Source organism: Sander lucioperca, chromosome 20, assembly GCF_008315115.2.
Source record: "Sander lucioperca isolate FBNREF2018 chromosome 20, SLUC_FBN_1.2, whole genome shotgun sequence".
Taxonomy (NCBI): Eukaryota; Metazoa; Chordata; class Actinopteri; order Perciformes; family Percidae; genus Sander; species Sander lucioperca.
Window position 1 is genome coordinate 6,625,891 of NC_050192.1, and position 17,447 is coordinate 6,643,337.

Genomic DNA, 17,447 nt, shown 5'->3' on the forward strand with positions numbered 1-17,447 from the left:
GATTATTGTTTGGAAATGTTAGGCCTTTATTTATATAGGACAGCTGAAGACACGAAAGGGGAGAGAGGGGGGGAATGACATGCAGCAAAGGGCCGCAGGTCAGAGTCAAACCTGCGGCCGCTACCAGGTGAGCTACCCAGGCGCCCAGAAATCATTATCTCTTTGCTTAAGGTAATCATGAGGTGGCAATTCCATTTATCTGGCACTTCTCCATGTATACATCTCTTTTTAACTTTGTACAGGAAATGATTTTGGTTTATGTTGCTGGAGTGAAAATTGCACCGCCTCCACTCCTAATGTATGTTCCCAAACAAACGCTCACTTAACTAAAAGTAGAAATACCCTCCTCGTTTGAGACTCTGGTAAAAGATGCATACTGGAAATTGTCCTGAGTTAAAAATATTTAGGTAGGTGATGTTAAATGTTCAAAACAAGTAAAGTGCGTATTGTGCTGTACATTTAGTTCATATACATTTGTACTCAGTGGTACACAAATTATTCACTTAGCCAAAAATGAGCAAAAGTAAGAAAAGATTGAGCTACTTTCATTTCTGTTGGAACTGAAATGTTTGTAATGTCCTCTTTTAAATCTTTCCTTCCAAAAAAATCCTTTTTTTTGGAGAGCTTACTTGAGCTGTTCACTTTATTTTACTTGAATTGTCTCTTCTTTTTTTATCCTATATTACCAGAGTGTTGTTTACCTATTTTATTCTTATCCAGGTAGCTAGTTAGAAATGAAGGACATTTTTCACGAGTGAGTAGCAGTTCAGTTCAGTTCATGTCTTCTGCCACCTTTTTAATTGATTTTATATTTTGTTGATTTTAATATGCTGCACTGTGGGAAGCAGTGCAGCAAATTAAAATCAACAACAACAAAAAAAAATACAATCAATTTCAGTTTCGAAAAAGTGTGCTGTAAATAGGGGTTGTTATTATTATTATTATTATTATTATTATTATTATTATTATTTAGAAAGCATGGTACCGGTATTGTACACAACTGCAATAAAAAAAATATCTTCTTGAAAATAGAATAAATAATAAAAATGCAAAGAAAGACAAAGTCAAACAACATATCCAGAAGACAATTTCAGCAAATGTTAAGTTGACTATTGGTGAGAAGTAGAGGAAAGAGTCTGGATTAGTTAAAGTACATGTATGATCTACATATTTTTGGTTATGTCACACAGTACATATAAAAAATATGAAGTTGTTGCTAGTTGCACAGATAAATAGGGTCTTTCTATAACTAAGTTGTCACATATTTCGTTAGTTTTGTTGGATCAAAATATGCAAATAAACTCCCGCACACTGTCTAACTTGCAAAGGTAAATTTAATAGCTGGCAACATTTCGGTGCTAGACCATCATCAGGCAAAATATGAAATTTATACACCTGTCCTGTTTCAAGATATCTTACAAACCCATAACTGTGCCTTGTATCCGTGGCACCAACCAACTATTACCAGACTATTTTGGAATTAGACTTACTTAGATTTACTGGCCTAGTTGAGAGTTGTGAGGTCATCAGTGGTCTTAATTTGAGCTTGTTAGTTGGAAGTGGTCAGGAGGCAGTTTTCCCCCTCAACCACTGATGTGAATGCCATCATTATGTACTGTATACCATCTCAGAGTGGTAGTTTGTGTGGGGCTCTCTCAGTCCAGCGCAGTTGTCCTTGTATGGTTGTTCCGCAGGTGGAGACTGCAGTGTTGTTATTTACACTCCACGCAGAGCAAAGAAAAAATAGACTGGTTCTTTAGTAGTGAGATATTTTAGTTAAGATGCAAAAGATTGCCATGTTTTGCATGAATAAGATGCAAGATAATGTAATAAAAAGTACTGCAAAAAAGGTGATTTGTTCCATTTTTTTTTACTCACATACTCTTGTTATTCACTGTATGTATGCTGCAAGCTGAAAGTGTTTTTTGCTCTTCATTGAAACAAAATGCTCTGTCAGTGACAAAATTCATTGGCATTCTACAGTTATTTACAAGCCTCAAACTAAATATATCTTCCTAAGTTTTTTCGGATATCCGGTGCGTTGCAGTGTCAGTGTGGTGTTGTTATTTTAACCTAGAAATGCCCGATGTCTTTAGGCATAGAACAGTGGTAACCGCAGCACAGCCACAGCAGCCACGGCTTTAGCCAGCGAACCAGAGTGGGCAGACACATCTGTCAATCAGTGGCTTCCGGAGTTTGTTTTTTTAAGACCTTGTGTTCTTAAGTGCATGCTTTCGCTGACATTTTTTTCAGAGTACACACGCGGCAGCCACAAAGCTAATTGCAAGGGAGATGAGAGACTGGAGAGGAACAATCACAGAGAGATTTTAGTGTCTGACAACAACAATGTTGACAAGTGCTTTTATGGAAGACACGGTAGAACCTACTGTAATGTAAAAATGGATTTAAGTTATAAATCTTACTATTGCACAAGTAATTGATTGTTTAACATAACTTACATTCATAGGGACTTTTGATCTGTTACATTTTAAGGTATTTAGAGTATGCTAGAGCAGTGGGTCTCAACTTTTTTGGCTTTAAAAATGAAGCAAAGTCCATTTGTGACCCCTCATCACAGGTTATGGCCTAATGCTGCATTCCTGTCGGGATGGTGGGTAGAGATGGGGAAGGTTCCCATGTTAGCGATTTGCGAGCACTCACACCATCAAGATGGTTGTATGACTTTAGAGTTGTTGGTCGTGAGAATTAAAATACTGTGACAATGTAACATCATATCCAATCCGTTGAGGTTTATTACATTGAAGGATTGTTTTTGGCTGATGTGAGGCATCCATATTTGTTTGGTTTTCAGGCATTTTCTTATTTTCATTAACTGCAAGCACATGTTATGTACAGAATTTTTTTCTTTTTTCTTATCACTTTAAAGGGGAACCCCGCCAATTTACACATTAAAGTCTGTTTGCAGGTCTTGGGGAGTACTACTGCATATGTACTGAAAAAGGGTTGTATAAAGCTTTTTGTGGCTGCAGAGGGAGCTGTGTGAAGTTCGATAAATGAAGTGATGTCACTTGAGTCAGTGTCGGTTAGGGCTGAAGACTGAAGTTTGAAAAATGAAAAAATCTGGGGGTGTGCATTTAGAAAGAAGTGAGCTTACTAGACTTCTGTGTATCTCCAGATCTGTTGCATCGATCTTCTTTGTTTTTTAGCTTTTAATTTTTTTTTATTATGAGTCCAACAAGCCATGAGTCATGACCTTTCAGATTTATCTTGGGACCCCTTTTGGGAACTGCTGGGCTTGAGCAAAACAGTAAGTAATTTACTGCACAAGAATAAAGATGTTGCTACTTGTGTTTTTGGGCAGCGTTATTGGCAATATCAGGTCCCGAGTCAGGACTCTGCAGTATGATTATATGTGTTGACAAGACGGCAGGGATATAAACAGCATCAAAGGGGCCGGCAATAATTCAACGCTGCCAGTTTTACAGCGTGACACCATTCAAAATAGCATCTGTAACGTAGCATTGTTTCCTGCACTCCAGCGTGGAACTTGAAGGGCACACGGGGAGCAGTCTCATTAGGATGACCTTTTAACAGGGAGGTCACAGGCAAAAGGACACAAGCACATGAGACCTCAGTGACTCGTCATGCCTGGGATGCACTGCGCTTACTGTTACCTCATTTGTTGATGGATCAGCTGTATCAGATTCTCTGTTTTGCATTTCCCACAAAGTATACTCTGCACAAAACACACAGCCATATTTGATAATAACCAATAAGTGTCCACATACTTTTGACAGCAGCATGCTCTCAGTGCACTTAACTGTTGCAATTCTTAGTTTCCTCACAAGGACTCATACTGCTCAATGAACATGTAATCTCTGTCAGTAAAACATACAACCTTTCACTGTAAAATCAAGAAGTTATCAGTCGGTAAGGCAAAGAAAATAACTAAAGAAACTCATTGTAATCTATATCTCTGGCTCAGTGGTCTATTAGTAATCAAATAATGCCCTGAGGTTATTTTATTTTGATATTCCACTGAGACACACTACCTGCAATGCAGGGGATGACACAGTTTACTATGTTTATCTGAACATCTGGACAGAACATTATGTTTCAGAGGAAGCTAAGCTCATTGAGTCAAGCTTTGAGAATTTCTATTCCAAAAAAATATACTTCTCACAAGGAAAAGCGACATTGATCCCAGTCAAACCACATGCCAGCGTCCCAGTGCTGCAATGCAGTGAGTTATCATCACTCAGACAGGCACTGGATGTCTTAACATCTGTTTGACACCAGAGGGCGATGTCCACATGTGAGAGGGTTGAGGTGCAGCAGGAGCATCTGTTCTGTTGCAGAACCCTTCTTCACTACGCCATGCTTTATTAACTAAATGTTTTCAGCTATCTTGCCCTAACCAGGGTGGTGTCTGATGTTGTTTCCATATTTACAGACCATTGATCAGTCAAAACCAACAATACCATAAAAAATGGTATAGTGGATATAAACATTTACAAGAGAAATACAAATACTCCTAAATAGAAAACATACAAAATTACAACCAACTTTTTCACCTGCTTTTCACAGAGGTTGTCACGGCGACAGGTGCTCCATCCTCTTCTCTTCCCCCTGTCATTCCACACCTGCCCACCAGCCATCACTACTGAGTTTCCCGCTCAGCTCATCATTGTCGTCTTTGGTTCGTTATTGCTTCAGTGTACCAGGACCCTGAAACTAAAGCAGCTAAATGGAATTCAACCATCATTCATTTTATTATTTACACCTGTGCTTTTCCTACTACGACAGCTCAAAATGTCTGACATGAAATCTGCTCATCTTTTGACTGCTGCCTACTTGCCTTTTAACCCAGTAAGGAGAGTTTTTACCACACCTGTTAGTGACTTGCTTCTGGGAGTGTTACAAAGGTGAAACTAGTTATGGAACTTTGTGTAACTAAAAAAAGGTCTGCAATAGGGCAAAATAGAAATTTTGGACAGTTGGTTTGAAGACATGTCCTTGGGCTCCTGCATTTTTCACTATTATCTGATATTTTAGTGACTAGATGATTAATCAGTTAATTTAAATAACCAACAAATGATTTGATTATGGAAATATTTGTTAGTCCAGGCCTATGCTACAAATTATGAATCCCTTAGTTACTTTTTTGTTAGGCTCCAACTAGTAAAGTTAAATAAAACTATCCTGGGTAAACCACAACTTGCCACTCATTCTTCTGGATCATTCTTAAATATCATTTTGTATTAGTTGCTCTCCAGGACAGGCAAAACCCTTGATCAACTCCTTGTGGGTTTAGATTTCCTCCAGCAGGGGCCGTGACAAAAATAAATGATCCAATCTTTGTTGTGCTGGCCAAATGACAGCAGCTCTGTCCAGGATGACTCACTCTCAGCAGTGTGCCATTCCTGACGCTCTCCCCTACCCATCAGCCAAATTGCCTTGATCCTCCGCTCATTGCCGCCTCTCGCCCACCCTCACTGTGGAGCAAGGTGGTCGCATCCTCAGGGCTGGCGGCACTCTTTACATCCCGTAGGGGTGAGAACGTGCAAAGCAGTGAGCAAATGTGTTGAGAGAATTCCTCACATTCTCCTGCTCAGTCCTGGAGGCCCGGCTTGGTGTTGGGTTCCTGGGAGAGAGGGAAGAGGAGCCAGGGGGAATCGGCTGCCGACTCAGCAGCTGACACCTCCTCTGATCTCTATCTCTTCCTACAGCCATAAACCAAACTGTCTCTTCAGCATGGTGGCCACGTAAACAGCTTTCCTCGTGGCCTTAAGTCTGCCAGACTTTGTCTCGAAGGAGCACTTGGTTATGGCGAAGATGTGGCACTGACCAAACCTCAGCCTCAATGTTCCCATATCTCATATTTGGTTCAGTGGAGAGAAAAAAACAAAACATCAACCTAAGAAAATTACGTCAATGCTTTCAGGAAGATATCTCATTGATAAATATGGCATCAGTTTTTGCTCTACTTGGCCACAGAAATGGATTTGATATAATGGGTTTGTTGGCAGGTGTTATTACACTAATGGTCTTCGTGGAGCCTGAATCAAGGGCATTTGCAAAATCTGCACAGTAAAACGTATTCTGACGTTTTTAGGACTAAGGCTTTTGTGAATCGACAACCCTGCTGAGCTCGCACACTTCAGGGCAACGCAGCACACCATGTAAGGCAAACAAAACCGTTTGGTCACATCTTTAAACAAACGTTTTCACATCTTTCAGCTCTCTTGGGATCCAATGTGATTACTTAGCTTAAATGGAGATCAATGGCCACGGTATGAGGCATTTACCATTATTCAAAGTGCATGGCTATCTATGACTTTTACTCTTTCCCCGCTGTGAGTTCTAGCATTTTTTTCCATATCCATGGCATCTTCAAACATAGGAGTAATTATTTTGTGATTTGAATTTAGAATGAAATTTACCATTACAGCCATATATACATCGATGCTCCCTAAAACTATTTCATTAGACAATTGACAATATTCTTTCCATCGCCAAAGAGATCTCAGTCAGATCGTCTTTTGCTGACAAAATTATTTTAAAAAGATACAAAAAAGGTCTGTAGTTTATAAAGTTTGGCTTTGCCACCAAAATAGGATACAGGAAAGAAATCCTTTTACTTTAAGTTTCTTGTTTGACCACAGGTTTTTGCTCCCAGAAACTAGGGCTGCAAGCAACTAACGACTATTTTCATTATCCATTCATTTTCAAAATATTTTCTCAATTAACAGATCAATAGTTTGGTCTAGAAAATGGCGGAAAATGCCCACAGTGCAAAAGATACAACATTTTTGTTTGAAAAATGATGACAATAATTAGTTGCAGATTCATTTTTTAGTAATTTGACTACTAGATTAATTTAGAGCCCTACCCATATGGGATTTTTGAGACACATAATGATTTTAGATGGGAAAACATTTCGCTGGAATGAAAATTTTGCACCGATATGACTACACAAAGGTACTCAGAAGGCTGCTTTCTTTTATATAACTTTAATAAAGAATATTTAAAATTAAACATTATTATACATTATACATACAATGTATTACATTGTCAACCAATTCTAGAAATGAACTCTGAGAAAATAAAAAATAAAATACATAGCTAAATAGAACTGTATGTTCAGTGTCAGTCAGTTGCTGACCATTTAAATAAAGCCCTACTGTACATAACACAGATTTCTAAATCACCCCAAGCATAGTTTTTTGCATTATATGTTCTGTTTTCATATCGGCGCATATCGGACAACATATACGCCGATACCGATGTCTGTGTCGGCCAACCGATAATCGGGCTTTATATTAATTTACTAATTGTTGTTCCAAGTTCCAAGTCTTGGTGTTACATGGCTTTAGTGACCTAAATGTTACGATTGTTGACCAAGGTGGGGTCCAGCATGTTGTTGTGAGTTTTGTTTCTCTGGTTGCTGCTGCTCTACACATTTAGAAGTAGGTAATGAATCTAACTTCCTTGGATGTTTTGCTGAATACCTTGCTGATAGTCATCCAAACAATCTGATGACAGATGGGTCTTTTTTGTTTTAGAATATACAGTTTATCTTACGGATATAATAATAAAAATGGCTGTGTCATTGGTTGGGATTTGTAAAAGTCACCTCTGCCTTGCTTCTTTTCCCCTTAGTCACTCTACGCTCAATTTAGCAGCAGACACATCTTTCTCTGCAAGGTGCACAAGCTGTACCCTTGAAAAGATATTTTTACTGGCAACACTCCCTTCTGACAGGCTGGTCTTTGTCTCCTCTGTGCAGCTCAAACCTTGACACAATAATAATGAAAGAAGCAGAACAAGTCTCCTAATATACTTCAGCTTCTGCATATGTTCTAGTAACAAGGCATGCCAGTTAGTATCAGGTTCCCAGTGGATTTGCTGCTTCTCTCCACTGTGTCACAAATTTACAAAGCAGCATAGAATAATAGGAAGTGCAGTTTTTGGCTGTTGAATTATACATTAGCTTGTTCAGCAAAAATCTGAACCCCTGAGCTCCTTTCAGGGTGGTACCGTTACTATTTTACACGCCGCTGCTCCATTGGATCCAATGAAATCCAATTGTTTACGATCGATCACGACATTACTGCTAGCTGCTCTATAAATGTAAAGTTTTCTTACTTGAGCAAAGAATCTCATACATTTTCTTAAACTGCTGTGATTTTAAAATTGTAGTATTTATGTGAAGGCCTGTGCCTTGGTTGTCGTCCGTACAAACATAAACAGTTGGACTGAGTATTATTGCTCGTCTATGCCAGTGATTCTAGTGTCATTCCAGGGCAATCCCCAGCTGTTGTTTCAATCTCGTCTTTTAAACCCCACGTTAATAAAACGGTAATTAAAAAAGCTTTGCATCCTCCTGTATCCAGTTACTTACACTTTGGTAATATGCACAAAAGCTGTTTGTATGGCTATTCCCTCTAGTCCATTTTCTGATTGATGTGTGTGTGTGTGCACTAAATAGATCCTATAATTGCAACAAGGACAGCTGACCAGACAATAGTAAACTGCCAACACTTTTCTCTTGCTTGAGTCTCTAGTTTCTAGTCTTCTACTTTTGCTCTAATGAATTCAGTAAGGTGGTGTCTATAGGCAAAATCAATTTGGTGTGTTATGTGGGCAAGTTTCCATCTGGCTCCTTCTGTCCTCCTGTTGCCCCACTATGACTCAGTTTTTCGGGTTGTTCAGTCTTTTACATTACATTACATCTCATGTAGCTGACATTTTTATCCAAAGCGACTTACAATTGCTACATATGTCAGAAGCCGCATGCCTCTAAAGCAACTAGGGGTTAAGTGTCTTGCTCAGGGACACGTTGGTTGATGTACCGCAGTGGGAATTGAACCTAGATCTCCAACACCAAAGGCATGAGTCATATCCACTGCCCCATCACCACCCAGTATTTATAGTTGGACATAGTCTTGCTCCAGTCTAAAGCTGAAATCATTAGTTGATCAATCGATTAGTTGATCACCAGAAAAAAACGGATCTGCAACTTTTTGGATAATTGCATAGTAGTTTTAAAGGGTACTTGTATTGCTGTATATTATCTTCTGTGCTTGACCCATACAAGGCGTTTAAAATTAGGATATCTTGACCTCTACTGCTTCAATGTTCTTGTTTTGTGACCATTCTTGTTTAATCGGTCCATTGTGAGTTCCCCAACTTTATGGAAGTGCAGTGCTAAATCGCTGTAGGCCTACCCCTTTAAGCTATTTTTTAGGAAAAATACCATACATATGATATGTGAGAATTTGCTTCTTTCTTTTATCTTTAATCATAGTAAATTGGATATCTTTGGGTTTTGGACTGCTGGTCGAACAAAACAAGACGTATAGAGCTTTTTAGACATTTTTATAGGCCAAACAATTAATCAAGGAAATAAATGTCAAATGAATTAACCATGAAAATCATTGTTAGTTTCAGCCGTACTCTTCCTTGTGAAAAAAAACAAGGGCTTTGTGATTTTCAGGTGGACAGTAGTTGATTACTTCTTATCTCACTGTATCACATCAGACATATCACATTAGTATACTTGATGTATGTAATATGTAAATTCATATTTAAGGATAAGTGGTATCTTGTTGTGCATTTGCTTCAGATGTTTTAAAATGTGTTATTACCAAAAAGCAGCCTTAGCCAGTATACAGTAACAGTATTAGCTGAATTAATCTCAATAGCTCAGCACCGTCTCATTAACGGTGCCCACTCTCCATTGATTAAAGTTACACCCTGTCAATAACCAAGTAGTTTTGTCTATTCAGGCTGTTGGTTGCCTTGGATTGCATAGTCATGTGCTTACACAGCAAATCATTAATTTGCTGGTCCAGTGTGGCCCAGTCTATCTGCTCCGTTGGGACTAAAAGGTCCTGTTTTTCTCTTTTACTTCATACATATATTCTTTATATAACTACAGAAATATACTTTTACGTGCAGTAATGTTGACAACATAGAGTGTATCTTTAAGTATATCAAAACACGTACCTGTGACTTAAAGTGTAATTCAATGACTGTCAACACACCTAAACACATTTCTGTTGCAATCTACATATATCTCCACATTATATGAAATGTTTTGTTTGTTTGTTGTTTTTCCATTATGGGTTGTCTTGCCACGGCTGTTTATCAGCAACAAGGCCTCACTGGTTGCTAAGGTGGGCTTGAGGCTCCCTGGCAGCCGAGAGCACCTCGGGTCCCCAGAGCCTGGTGCTCTGTGACGCGTTGGGAAATCCCCCGAGCCTTCATCTCTTCCCAGCACCTTGCAGGATAGGATGCAAACAGGGATGTTAAGGAGGGTGAACCGAGTGCACTAGACTTATTTTTATTTGCTCAATATTTTATTCACATTTTTCACAGTTTCAAGTTAAATAGTGTTTTTTCTTTTGCATTATTAAGATCATCAACTGCAGGTCTTTTTCCACATTTCCTTCACCACTTTATTTCTGGACCTGAACTCAAAACAGTGCCAGGCATTTAATCCATGGTTAGATTATTCTGTTAGTCGCAGGGTATGTTACTGTAACAATAGTAATGCGCAATCTGACCAGCCAAAATATCTGGTTGTGTAAACTTCCTGAACAAACAGCTAAGGAAGTGTCAGACAGGATTGCCATTTGCTCTCCTGTGACTGTTTTTACACCTTCCTTCTAAATAAGGCAGCAGGCTGCCAGGACATATGACCACCGTCCCGATTTGGGTTCTGGACACAGTATCCATCCATCCATCCCATGATTGCTCAACGCCAATGAAAGACACACACACACACACACACACACACACACACACACACACACACACACACACACACACCCCCTTCTGCAGGTCTCCCATATGGAGAAGAGCTCCGTCAGGTCAGCCACAATTAGCCACAGGAAGACTGAGAAAATAGGTTAGATTACCTTCAAAATAAAAGCACAGGATAGCACAACTTAGAACATGTGAATTTCTTATTTGAATCACAATAATTTTGGAAGATTGTGCTGAGATGTACAGATGTTCTTATATATCTGTTATTTTTAATTTTATTATATATATATATATATATATATATATATATATATATTTTTTTTTTTTTTTTTTTTTTTAAACATGTTCAAAATAAACTACACTAACAACTTAAAAAATAAACTTAAAACCTAAACTTAAAAAAATAATGACTTGCAACCCTGAATTCCTTTGAGATGAGATTCATAATCTATATTGTTCATACATTTTGTGATATGAAAATGACATTTAGGATAAAATACTATTTACTTTCGAATTATATAAAACAGCAGACAATCTTCACATTTGAGAAGCCAAAACCTACAATGGTTTGTCATTTTTGCTTGATTAAATGACTTTAACAATTGATCAATTCAGAATATCTGGACCTAGACTTTACTTTGGACCGCTGGTTGTACAAAACAAGTGATTGTAAGACTCCACCTTGGTCTTCAATGTCATTTTTTTTTTTACTATTTTCTGACCTTATAGAATAAATAAATTAATGGAAAGGTAAAAGTATTAAAGGAAAATTAATATATCTAAGTTACCCGCAGCCTTTGTGTTTTCATTTGCTGTTTTTCACCTCATTAGCTAAACTTTTTATTACAGACTCCCGCTTGACTACGGTCTTTGTATTTAGTTGCATATATATCTTTCTTGAACTTTGTTTTAATGCTATTTTTATGGTATTGTTATTTTAGCTAATTGCGTATTGCTCAGTTTTTCTTTACTTAAATTTAACTTAAAATTGTGGAGGCCATAACATATGATTTACATCACTTTCATACTCATCAAACCTTTCAGTGACTGGTCCCGCTTTGTATGAAAGTATTTATTCAGGTTTTTCCTTAATTGTGTAATTTAATGAATTGGATTTGGAAGTTTTGTGAGACGAAGTGATGCAGGGACTTACTGGAGTTTTGATGTGTGTAAGAGTTGGAACACGGCCACACTGTCAAGGGCTTTATTTTAAAAAAGCACCACAGGAAACCCTTCTTCTTATTCTCTCTGGCTTGTTTGACGCTGATGTGAAGGTGCAGCACCCCCATCGTTCTTATTAGAACTGCTGCTGCTGGGGTCTTGTAACTCTCTCCTCCTCCTCCCACCTCCTACTTTTGATGGGGGGTGCAGCGGTGTCATAGTGATGTCATTTTAAAATGTGAGTGTCGGAGCCAAGGTGAGCTGGTTTTGCGGTGAGTGGTGTCCCCTCCACGACCAGCGTTGCCTGTACAGAGGCGCGGAGCGGCGAAAGATGATCATCGTCACCGGCACCAATTCAAGCTCCGACGCGCTCTTTCCCTCTCCTGTTCAGATCTCGGGCTATGGGGCCCTGATCTGCCTTGATCCCATATTAAGCCTTCACCACCACCATGCCAAAGGACAAACAATCCGAAGAGTTGCATTTTTAGGGCAGGTAACTTTGACCACGTGCCCCAAAGGTAAACTGGATGGCCGTTACGCAAAGGTGCCTCTACAGTATGTCCAGCGGGGCCAGGGCGCACTGGACGCTGCCAGCAGTTCTTGTACTGTGGACTTCTCTCTGGGGGATCGTTTCATCTTATCCGATTCCGAGCAGGACTAATGCGACTTTATTGGAAAAGAAGTGGGAGACCCTCTTCTCCCGCTCCTATCTGGGTATAAATGGGGGGAAATCGGAGCTGAACTGGGAGAGTGACTATTTGCAGGGCATCAAAAGAGTGCGGCGACTGTACTGCAACGTGGGCATTGGGTTTCACCTGCAGGTGCTCCCGGATGGCAGGATAAGCGGTGCACACAATGAGAACCCATACAGTGAGTTGCATCCGGCAATACACTGGACCCGAAAAAAAGAGTGTACTGTAACCCTATGCGCACGCTGTGTAAAAGTTAGAGCGGGTCACTTGTCTTGCATGATATTTAATAAGAGGTGTCGGCATAGTTGAAAGTTTCCGAATGCAAAAACAGTGTACTGAGCCCTACATCCGTGCACTGCGAAATATCCTCCCAAGCCAAAAACATGACATGAATGCTTGGACCCAGTTTAGAGTCTAACTTATTTTTACCCTGCGTCCCGCTGCAGCAGGACACGCACACAGAGCCCACTCAACACGCTGTAAACTACACTCATAGGGAATCATCATGTTTAAACAAAGCAAATAGGCTAATTGAGCAGAGGAAGCATCATCCAGTCGCAGTGCACCTGCAAGGTTACACCCATCACTGCTGCATAGGCCAGTTACTCGACTTTGTCCCCAGTCGCAGTGTGCAAGAGTGTCTTTGTTTTCCTAACATTATGTTTCGTCTAGGTCTAATAGAGATCTCCACCGTGGACCGAGGAGTGATCAGCATGTTCGGGGTGAGGAGTGGGCTGTTTGTCGCAATGAACAGCAGGGGAAGGTTATACGGAACGGTACGTTTGTGCGCCACTCCACACACATCCTGCTCAGTGTAAGATGAGTTCATGTAGCTGCTGCATCCGTGGGTTTATGAGCACTGTTGTGTTATTAATATGCTCTGATGATAGGGGGGTTTCTGTGTCAGAATCTGGCAGTGGGGGAAAAAGTACTCAGATCCTTTACTGAAGTAAAAGTAGCAATACCACAGTGTGAAAATACTCAGTTACATGTAAAAGTCCTGCATTCAAATGTATTTTTAATCAAGTAAAAGTACAAATATATTAGCACCAACATATACTTAAAGTACCATAATACATTTCTTATTGTGCAGAATGGCCCATTTCACAATATAATATATTATTGGATTATAATTATCAGTGCATTTATGTGTTCATCACTTTAATGTTGTGCTTTCATGTTTATTTACTGCTGGGCAGCTTTTGAATTTACCCCCAAGGATCAATAAAGTTTTATCTCATATTAACCGACAATAATACATCATCATTTATTTGTTGATTATATTTCATATTATTCATCTTATCGTAAAAGTAAGTCAAATTACTAAATAAATGTAGTGGAGTAAAACATACAATATTTGCCTCTGAATTGTAGTGAAGTAGAAGTATGAAGTAGCAGAAAATAAAAATACTCAAGTATTCAAGTACCTCAAAATTGTACTTAAGTAGCCTAAATGTTAGTTACTTTCCACCACTGAGTAAAATACCACAATGTGAAAGTACCCCTCAAGTTAACGTCCTGCACTCAACACTGTACTTATGTAAAAGTACAAAAGTATTATCAACAAAATGTAATTTAAATATCAAAAGTATTCTGATTATGCAGTGGAGTGGCCCCAGTCAGTGTATATTAATATATATTATTGACATTAAATGTTATTGATGTGTTAACATGAAAGTACCATTTTTATGCAAATTTACACACGTGATTTTTAATGCATCATATTTTAACTGTTCATAAACATTTTTTATGTAAAATCTTAATCTGCAAAGTCACTCAGATAAGTGTGGTGGAGTAAAAAGTTCAATATTTCCCTTAGAGATGTAGTAAAACTGAAGTATAAAGTAGTATAAAATGGAGATAATCAAGTAAAGTACCACAACATTGTGTTTAACTGCAGTACTATAATATGTGAACATTTTATGGTTAAAACCAACAGAAGGTCAAACGTTAACTTACCTGAGGCCTGTCTTTATAAATATAGGCCAGTTAATGTCTTAGATTACAAAAAGGCAGTGGTTTTTACGTGATATTCACAAATATACAGTATATGTATATTTAGGAGTCATCAACATGAAATTATGCAGTGGGTCTTTTGATACATGTTCAGAAATCACTGAAAGATTATACTGTAAACAACTTAATTAACCTATAAAACGTTATACTGTAAAAAGAAAAGGATGTGTACGATTTGAATATGTAGCAGAAAATTAATAAAAAATTTAGGAAATAACTCCAGAATTCTTTAAATCAACAGATTAATGTCACTGTTAACTGTCCTGTTGATTTGCACAGTAATGGAGCCCTAGCATTAGTTTATCTAGCTTTATTAAAAGAGAAGAACGAGCTCTTTTTAGCGGAAAGTAAAGTGAATGATGGTATTGTTCTTTAAATCGACAATGAAAGATACAGCAGCATTATGTAGGGCTGGCTATCAAACCTCAAAACTATTTTGGTAGCGTTGATTATTAAAAGTACCAAAATCTACTTTTGGTACTTTCTCTTTGATAAGACAGTTTCTGATTTAAATCATAGTTTTAGTTTTTTTTGTTTAGACAAAGTTGTTGTATGGCCACTTTATGTTTGATCAACATTTAACATTTCAGAAGTTAACGTTACTATTTCAAAGGTCTCCGTTTCATTCTCTTTGGCGGCACCTATGGCAATAAGCAGTAATTGCAGGTGTGTTTTTGGATCTCACTTCCCAGAGATCACGTGTGATTTTTCCCGGGAATGTCGCCACAGACACCCAGTTCGTAATATTGCAAATGCAAGGGCTTACATCAGTGAGCCAAGGGCTCAATCACCATTCTGTTGCCCCATTCAACAATAGATAGTAACTTAACAGACATTTAATGAAATACAAATCTTCGAGATTATTTCTTTAAGCTTCTTTTGTTAAATGAAAAAATGGGTTTAAGAAATTCAATATCTTAGTTTAAAGTATTATTTTGATGTTGGGACGGAAATTCAGGTATCATTTTGGCACTATACCCAACTCTAGCCCTATGGTTGTAATGAAGGATATACAACTATATTTATTTTGCCCAAATGTGGTTATAAATACACATTTTATGGACTACAATGTCTAAATTCTATTCTATAATGTGTCACTGTTTCCTAATGCTGTACATATTGTTTAGCATTTGATCATTGCTTATTTAGTTGCATTTCTCCTTTTGAATGAGTTGGAATGTTTCAGATAGATGTGTTATAAGAGTAAAAGCAGGAGGCTGGTGTCTTTTGCAACATGCCATCTCCTCCAGTTTCCTGCTTTCTAAGCAAGCTGTGAAACCATGCATACCGGTATGTTGTGACGTTCCTTCTGTGTCTGCCATGACATTTATTGACCCTCTCTCTCTTTTTGGCCTTTATAGAAAGTCTTCGTGGATGAATGCAAGTTCAAGGAGACTTTGCTGCCCAACAACTACAACGCCTATGAGTCTTTTGTTTACAAGGGCTTCTACATTGCCCTCAGCAAGCATGGCCGCGTTAAGAGAGGCAACAAGGCCACCCCCGCCATGACCGTCACACATTTCCTCCCGCGACTATGAGAGAAACTGGCAATAACTCAGTCATTTGCACATGTGGATGTTCTTCCAGGTAATATAGAAACGCATAGTCATGATATACACACTGATGGACTGCGAGAGGAAACAAATATTTATTCTGTTTATATATATATGTATATTTGGATAGCTATCTTTGTATATGCACTGTGCTGCTTTTTGTTTTTATGGACAGGGAGAGTTGAAGCCTTTGCCTGTCTCACTTTACCTTGGTGCTTGCTGTACGTGTCACTTCCTTTTTTGAGATGGAGGATGAGCTATATCCTGTGCTTTCAAAGAGTGAAATGAATACTTTTTATTACCTCAAAGAACCACTTTACTAGATTAAGGGATGCATGGACGTCTGCTCAAATATCTGCTAAGTTTATGATTTCTTTCAAACCTTTTGAGCGCTTGATGGCTCCCTGCCAGATTATCAATGTCCGGCAGTGGGAGAAACTTAAATGCACTACCTTTGCTGCACGATTTAAAGGTGCCTTGGTGTTCCCACTTGTGGCCCCCTTAAACTTGCATGTAAGAGACACCCGCCGGAGTCAGAAATAGGGCTGACACGCCGGAGAGGGCCTCAGAGAGGTGGGGGGGTTGACTATCTCTGGTTTATTTTCTTTTCTGTAATTAGATCGATTAAGTCATATACAATCTGTGGTTGATACCAGAGAGCAGTCAGCCATAGAAAGTGGCACAAGGCCATAAGTTTGACTGTGTGGCATTGCCAGCTACTAAACAGGGTGAAATACATATCTATCTGAGCATGGAGGACATTTTTGTTTGGACCTGGCTTGCACAAGAATCGACTGACGGATAGATTGCGAGCGCATAGTACAAATGTACCTGCACATTGTCTTAGACAGAGCTCCTACAGTAAACCAGGTTACTGTTTTTGAATCGCAAAGCTTTAGCTGCTGTTGAAAATGATGTCTACTGTCCATGAAACCAATGAAAAAACAATGTAAATAGTTGCAAATGTAAAAGAAGAATTCAGGAGCTTTTGACTCTGCTTTGTCGCAGTTGCCTGAACGAGGCAACAAGAATTCAGGTTGCACAGTTAGCCATCAATGATGGTGCCTGAATGTTTTGGTAAGAATCGTTTCCACGTTTTGTTTCTTTTAATGGATCTTTGTGTGTTTGGTGTGTGCGTGCCCTGGGCCATTTCCCCCGCTTGTCTGTGTGCTCTGCAGCAGCACTGCAGTAGCAGCGAGGTGTTGGGAGCTGGAAGCAGATTGTTTTAAATGAAATTATGGATAAACCAATCAGAATTTCCCCCGAAGGACTAAAGGACAGTGCAGTTGGT

The 17,447-nt window shown here is 38.8% G+C and overlaps 1 protein-coding gene across 1 annotated transcript; it reads left to right on the forward strand.

The window, feature by feature from the left end:
* The first annotated feature begins 11,862 nt into the window (after nucleotides 1-11,862).
* Nucleotides 11,863-17,130, forward strand: LOC116060139 (fibroblast growth factor 6-like). Its single transcript, XM_031313573.2, has 3 exons — nucleotides 11,863-12,765; nucleotides 13,260-13,363; nucleotides 15,965-17,130. Exons 1-3 carry the CDS (start codon nucleotides 12,423-12,425, stop codon nucleotides 16,139-16,141), a joined length of 624 nt encoding a protein of 207 aa, XP_031169433.1. The 5' UTR covers nucleotides 11,863-12,422; the 3' UTR covers nucleotides 16,142-17,130.
* The last annotated feature ends 317 nt before the right edge of the window (nucleotides 17,131-17,447 follow it).